This window comes from Phalaenopsis equestris, unplaced genomic scaffold (assembly GCF_001263595.1).
Source record: "Phalaenopsis equestris unplaced genomic scaffold, ASM126359v1 Scaffold000002, whole genome shotgun sequence".
NCBI classification, from domain to species: Eukaryota; Viridiplantae; Streptophyta; class Magnoliopsida; order Asparagales; family Orchidaceae; genus Phalaenopsis; species Phalaenopsis equestris.
In genome coordinates, this window is record NW_018164444.1 from 63,962,339 (window position 1) to 63,970,064 (window position 7,726).

Sequence of the window (7,726 nt, forward strand, 5' to 3'; positions counted from 1 at the left end):
GCTATCATAACTGGACACCCTAGAAAACTTAAACTCGTCACGATAAGGAGCTTGGAACTAGCTCGGTGGGCATCACGGCCATCTTCAACAGCAGAACATGTCTTCCCCAGCTAAATCATTCCTTTCCTAGAAATTAAAATAACAATCCATAGGATTTCGAGGTTGTTCGCCTAATGCAACATAAATCCTGCAACACTAATGCAACATAAATCCTCAACCTTTTCGTTAGGTATTCATATGGCTCTGCTGTGCTATCTAAGCCCTAACTCGTTTTAGGATTCTGAGGTTGTCGTTCGTTACGACCTAAATCCTCATATCTTCCAGGCAATTTGTGCGATCGGTTCACACGAATGCAAGCCCCAATTAAATAAAGTTGGCAGTATGAAACATTTGAATAATTTTTCCTCAAAATTGAAACCAAACCATAGGGTAGATTGAGAAGTCATCGAGGATCTCCTCTGGATCTATGGCATCCCCTAGTTCTTCTTCCTTTGGATTCTGTAATAAATGTTCCAAATTTGAGTCATTCCCCTTTCACACCTCTTTGACCGATTCTGTTGAAAAGTCCTATCCTTTTGAAGTCATTGAAGATAATTTTTTCCTGATTTTTATCGAGAGTATTCTTAAGTGACTTCGGTCATTTAAGATGTAATTAACTATAGGGGTTTGCCCTTATAGGAAGTTTTTCCGAACCCAGCTTAAAATAAACCCTATTTAATTTTTCATATTAAATAGGAAAATTTGTCGGCAAATAAAACGGTTTCGTAGACCAAACGGACGTCATATATATCTTAGTTTATTTGATCGAGTCTCATCCTCAAGTCTTGTGTTTATCCCTCGGGATAGATACAGAGTTTGAGGTAAATCGCTCTTTCATTTAAACTATGAAAAATATGGGGTCAGTATGATTTTTATATTTGATTTTAAATTTAAATCTATATGTAAATTAAAACGTCCTTCCGAAGCGGGCGACGAGATTTCGATTCCGGTGACCGACAGCTTCTTACGGGCAACAACAACCCCCAACACATTTTATCGTCGACAGACACATTATTACAACTCAATAAAAGAGTCAAGTATAGACTCTAAATAAATACATCTCAAAATAAGAAAAGATTTTATTTTCTTACCCTAAGAGGAGAATTATCAAATATAATTCTACTCCTAATTTTATTTTTGCATATATCTCTTTATTTTGTTTGCATGCTCTAGATTATATAAATGATCTTAATTTACTAGAACTAAATGAAAATATGACACTAAATAGGACGCAATGGAGAAAAAGGATTCATGTAGCCGACCCCACGTAGTGGGATTAAGGCTTTGTTGTTGTTGTTGTTGCTCTAGATTATATAATTGACTATGATCTACCAAATAAGAACTAGACATAAATTGAGTTTCACCAATTTTCAATTTTCATGATTTAACCATTCATTGAGCTTACCAAAAAATTCACGAATATTCAATTGATTGATAAAATTCATTTTAAAAATTGTGATCTACAAAATAAGAACTAGACATAAATTGAGTTTCATCAATTTTCAATTTCATGATTTAACCATTCATCAAGCTTACCAAAAAATTCATGACTATTCAAATGATAGATAAAAGACCTTTTAAAAGTTGGGGTTTACGCATGTATTTACTTTTTTCCCCAATGAGTTTATCCATGTATTTGACCAATCAAAATTGTTCGTTGTATACAAGATGTCATCATGCGCAAATGTATTTGATTCCAATCCTGTTGAATGTCTCTACATTTCAGAACCATAATGATCTTATCATGCAATCAAAGCCATCCATTGTGTCAATTTTGTTGCATCCAAATGATGATCAAGAGATCTAAAAAATTTATGAAATGAAATTGTGCATACCACCTGTTTTAATTATGTGAAATATAGTTTTAACATTGCATACATGCACAAAACAAAACTGGATTGGTTCCCAGTCTCAGACCCCGTATAACTGGGTCCGGACTATCTTTAAGGGGCCTTCAGGTTCTAAGAAGACATGCCAAACATAAGTGACTAAAAAAAATAAGGGGGTCAAATTTGGCATTCTCAAAGTTGACTGAAAGTATCTGCCAAGTGAACAAATTTGAATAATAAAAAATTAATGGCAGTTCAAATTTTTTTAACAAGTTAAAATTTCAAATATATTTTAGGCTATCACATGATAATGTTTTTCATTAATGCTGCACCATTACTCTCAGGCAAGTGATTCTCTTAGTTCTTGGTCATTCTACTAATGCTGCCCATCTTTTTCACCTTGCAGTATCCGAATATTCTCCATTGCTTTCCTGATCTGCATGTTTGGGGTATTGCCGCTGAATTATTATGGACAAGAAATGACTCACAACCGCATGGCTCGTGAATCTTTGGAAGTTTTTACAATTGTCAATGTTAAGGAAGGCTCTCAATGGTAAGCACAAAGATGTTTTAGTCCATTCTCGATGTATAGTAATTCTTGCTGTATCGGTACTTTCTTTGAGAGAACTCAATAATTTATTGATTTGATTAATGTCCAAGCAAACACATATTCGTTTCTTTTATTATTTCATGATGAGGGCAACTAGTTTATATCACCTGAAGATCTGATATAGACTGGTGGATCTATACCTGGTTGGAGATCTAGATTAACTGGGATTATGAATTTTGAATGCCTAGCATCTTGGTCATCAGATGAAATGTTCTGTCCAAAGTTATATGTAATAGGCACCAAGTCTTGATTGAATTACCATTTTAAGTGATTTAAATTTTTTTTTTAAGCTAATTAGGTAACTCAGAGGCAATTGGTATGGCGTTAAATCAGTTAGAAGTTATGCGAGAATCTCAAAATGCATTATCTATCTTTTGACATAACTTTTTATTGAAAGTGATATTCTGGAAGTATGGATGCTTGAGCTATTCTTTTTCCTTTAGGTGACAGTTTTATGTCGTCACATTGCAGGTTGTGGTTTCACTGCCTTGCCTTGCATATTATCTCTTTCTCAGCTTGCACCCTTCTTTATTTTGTAAGAATTTCCTTAAGAATTTCAAGGAAAGATTTCATTACTGTTTTTTTATGCTCATCTTTATTTGCTTTGAAGCTTTATCAAAGTATAATACATGTTCCTGTTTTATTTTTCTCCAGGAATATCAAAGAATTTCCAAACTAAGACTGGATCATGTTATAGCTTGTCCTCCTAAACTTAGCCATTTCACTATTCTTGTTCGTTCGATACCACGATTGGAAGACATGCCACGTGATGATGCCATTAAAGTGTTTTTCATAACTTATCATGGAATGAGTTACTTGTCACATCAAAGAATTTATCAGAGTGGAGCATTTCACAAATTTATGGTAAGTGATTTTTGATATGCATGCCTAATTCAAATTTGTTTTCTTATAAAAAATGGTTGAGTTGAAAGTCATAATTTAGCATCTTAAGCTCCACAAAAGGCTACTAGCAAGGTACAATATCTTTGAAGCATTTTATTAAAAATACGGAATTATTCTATGCGCGCACATTAAAAGCATTGGGTATAAGATGTATTCTATATGCTTGGTCAATGTATGCTTCTACTCATGCATATTCTGGAATTTGTTCTTGTAGGTTTTTTTCATTATCAATGGGGTTCATGCATGAAATAAATTGAAATTGTTCAGATGTATGCCCCACAAAACTAGGATGAACTGAGAGAGAATTGGTTACCTTTGAGGTCGTTAGATTAGAACCTATTGGAAATGAGTTACTTAGAAATAGGCTTGGTTGGTGAAGAAGTTTCCATGGTCTTGATAGCCATGACACTTCTTGGCAAACTCTTCCGCATCATTGCTTAGAGTTAGCTAATAGTCTCCCACCGGATTACCTGAATGAGCATCTGCTACCAGAATTATTTCCTCATTCATTAGCATAAGCTTTTACAGGGCTTTAAAGGATTCAACAAGCGGAAGGCATATGAGGTTGATTGTTGGGGAAAATTTTTGGAATAGAACTTCGTTTAAAATGAAATATCAAGTAGATTGGTATTTGAGCAAAAATGCAGCATCATGATTGCGCGACAGCTTAATCCATATGGAAATTAAGAATATACATTGACCAAAATTCATCACCATTAATTTATTTTTTTTTCTTCATTGATTATTGGAGTTTTAAGTTTTGGGATTGATGTCACGTACATTTTCATACTTCATCTTGAAGTCTGCAAAATAATTTTTTCATTTAGGGAACGTGTTGAACATCAACTTATTAATATTAAGGATTTTTTCCTATTACTCATCTAGATAGAATCCTAAAATCATGTCAAGCACTGTATCTACTAACTCAGTTCATGATTAGTTGTGAGCCCTGAGCATGATGTCTCTTGACCCCTAATTTGCTTTAAGGTAGATTTTTGTTATCATGAGTTGATTATTCAAGATTTTTAAATTGATACATAGTGCATAATTTAGAATCATGCCTTGAGGACTCATGAAGATCACACTAACTGCAATGCTATGTTCTCACGAGGCATTGTCTGCATGCATAGACCAGTAATGTTTCCCATCCATTTGATCTGACTTACCATGTTCTTAAGCTAAATAAATTTCTATGACAAAGTTTATGAAGACTTGGGTTTTGAAGGAGATATGAGATAGATGTTCAACATAATAGGCATTGGGCTTAATTGGCCATTTTATTACTTTTATTATTTAGCGATCAAAATTAAATTTCATCATCTGACATTTTGTTTTTGACTTTGTGATTTTAAGCACTCAGGCGGAGTCTTGGCATTTTTAGCTCTATTAGCATCAATGGAGTTTTTTTGTTAAATAAACGACAACTAAGAGATTTTGACACCTGCGGTGCTTTTCAAGCTGCACCTACATAACATCATGCTTGTTGGTCCTTGTATTTCTTGCATTCGAACAAATAATTTGCGTGGTTAGTGTCAAGGTTAACAATATTTTCCCTTAATTTCTGCTCTTCTCCTCGATCAAACCTATGTGGACACTAATCAAATGGCAGTATGTATTGGGCAATTTGACGGATGTGTTGAATAACTTCTATTATGGCACGTGCTCTCAATTACAATCTTGAGTTAGATGCATCTCTATTTCAAGGCTTTGGGGGTCTCGATTGAGTTTTTTATTAAATAAGCGATGACTAAGAGATTTTGACGTTTGTGGTTTGTTTCGAGCTACTCCTAAACGCAACATCATGTTTATCGGTCTTTGAAATTTCTTGCATTAGAACAAATAATTTGTGTGGTTGATGTCAAGATCCTGACAATAAAAAAGAGCACAATGGGATTGGGGAGCAGGTAACTCTCCCTCCCAAACGTGATTTTTTCCTTGTGTCACATTGCACCCACTACAATACCATAAGCGTTATTTCACGTTGAGTGGACCCCGCGCCTTACCTCTGACTAATGGGATTCCTTGACTTGACTGAACTACTAATAACTTGACACCAATCCTTCCAACATACTATAAAGAGTCTAATAGGATTCCACTCAGGGCATACTTGTTAGGTACAATTCCCATTTGTCTTGTAAAGAACTAGAACTTGAACTGCTTGCTATTACGAAACTAGCCCCCTTGGTCGTAGCAACAACAGTGACTCTTGCTCCTGCGCTTCCAAATGGGATTAATAGATAATTTTAAGGCTTTGGGCACATCGATGGAGTTTTTTTGTGAAATATGAGACAACTAAGAGATTTTGACATCTACAGTGTGCTTCGAGCTGCATCTGCACAACATCATGTTTGTTTATCTTTCTATTTCTTGCATTCGAACAAAAAACTTTTGCAGTTGATGTCAAGGTTTTAATTTTAATGGTTGCTCTTCTCCTTGATCAATATTTGCTGACAAAAAAAAAAAAAAAAAAAAAAAAAAAAAACTTATGCTGACACTCATCAAATGGCAGTATGTTTTGGGCAACGAGACGAATGTGCTGAATAACTTTATTATGGCATATGATCTCAATTACAGGCTTGATTTAGATAATTCTCTATTGACTTATTTTACAAGTATGCGTTGTTAACACTTGGTTTCTACCATGACTTTCCTCTATCGTGTTACATATCCCGAGTGCTAGAAAAGAAAACTACTATTGCAGGACCTAAGTTTATAGTCATCTTATTTCCACACTAAGTTAAAATCATGCAATGATTTCAAATATTATGAAAATTTTCGTTATGATTAATGGGAAAAATAGTTTAAACGTGATACTGTAATTATGGTAGAAAAACCAAGTCAATAAGAGTTTACATAATATTTTAAACTAAAAATGCTACGCTATTAATCTATTAACCACGAAAATAATGGAAATCACCCAACAAGAATGACGTGTCTAGAAGGATTCAGAAGTCCGGCTATAATAGTTGTAATATCCCACTGGACCTGGTCTTCATATTGGTCTGGAGACATTACTGAGAGCGTGTAAATGAATATTATCTACTTTTATTTCCTTTCACACCATATGCAAGCACTTTTAAAAAAAGTTTATTAGTTTATTTTATTATTTACACGTCATTGGAATGAAAAGACGATATAATTAAGGATTTTTAGAATCTTATACTTCTGATATCCAACTGAAGGGTTTTGTTACATGGTGTTTCTCTATTTTTCTATCTTTAAGAATTACTTTAATCTATTTTTTGCAGACTAATGCAGAGAAGCTATGTAGGAAATTTGTCCCCCTAAGGGCTCTCAGTTTCAACTTTAAAAGAATACCTGCCATAAATCGATGTGGCCTTTGTGGAGGGACTTCTAGATCTTATGATCTGCATGATAATGCCTTTGACATTGAGGAGAGAAGAACTCCACTCAGCTGTTCAGGTTCGGGGCAAAGGGAAGAGGTTAATTTCCTTCTTGATATTTCATTCTATTAAACAATAAATTTTGAGATGCACATAATTGCTTTTTATTCAGCACGTGTATGCAGTTTTACTTTTTATGAAGTTTTCATCTAGTGTGATGTCCTTATTTGCTTATTCGCCCAACTTACTTTAGGAACCTTAGACTGCAGTTACTGACATAAGATTCTAGAACTAATTTAACTTCCTTGCTAATGTCTGATTTCCTTTAGGGTCTAGAACAAAACATGGATGGACATAGTTCATCTATACTTTCCAAAAGAAGTAGGAATATGATAGGAGCTTCCTAAAAATTAAGGCAAAACAAACTATTTTAATTCACCAATCCCAAATAACACAACACAACACAATACATTAAAGATAAACACCTACAATTTGAGAGGTAGACGATCTCTCACAACACTATAATTCAAAAGGTAGGTCATCTCTTCCAAACCCTAACCTTAATTCTATGATATAATATTCTCATAGCATACCATAACCCAAACCTAGTAAACCATATTTATACACCATAATAATAGCTAACAAAAGACTAAATTGCCCCTTTAGCCTTGCGTCGAAACTTAGATTCAAATTATTTAGAATTTCTTTCAAACCCTAACCTTAACCCTATGATACAAATAATCACATAGCATACCATAACCCAAACATATTAAACCATATTTATACTCCACAATAATAACTAACAAAAGACTAAATTACCCCTTTAGCCTTGCGCTGAAACTTAGTTTTAAATTATTTGGCGGGCTAGGCGTCGGTCTGCCATTATTTCTATCCTAACAAAACACCATGTCCTCAAAGTGAAAAAGTGAAAACTGTTGATGATCAAGTCAGATGACTCTGTCGGCGCTTAAAAAAAAAGGGGAAGGGAAAGAACCTGAAGA

At 34.2% G+C, this 7,726-nt stretch overlaps 1 protein-coding gene across 4 annotated transcripts in view; it reads left to right on the forward strand.

The window, feature by feature from the left end:
• Window positions 1–7,726, forward strand: part of LOC110023916 (CSC1-like protein RXW8) — a 52,881-nt gene that overhangs the window by 10,763 nt on the left and 34,392 nt on the right. For all 4 annotated transcript variants that reach the window (XM_020723765.1, XM_020723683.1, XM_020723841.1 and 1 more), the window contains exons 2-5: window positions 2,275–2,421; window positions 2,950–3,013; window positions 3,133–3,342; window positions 6,630–6,824. In XM_020723765.1, the coding sequence (XP_020579424.1) occupies window positions 2,275–2,421; window positions 2,950–3,013; window positions 3,133–3,342; window positions 6,630–6,824 (616 nt within the window). The remainder of the gene's footprint in view (window positions 1–2,274; window positions 2,422–2,949; window positions 3,014–3,132; window positions 3,343–6,629; window positions 6,825–7,726) is intronic.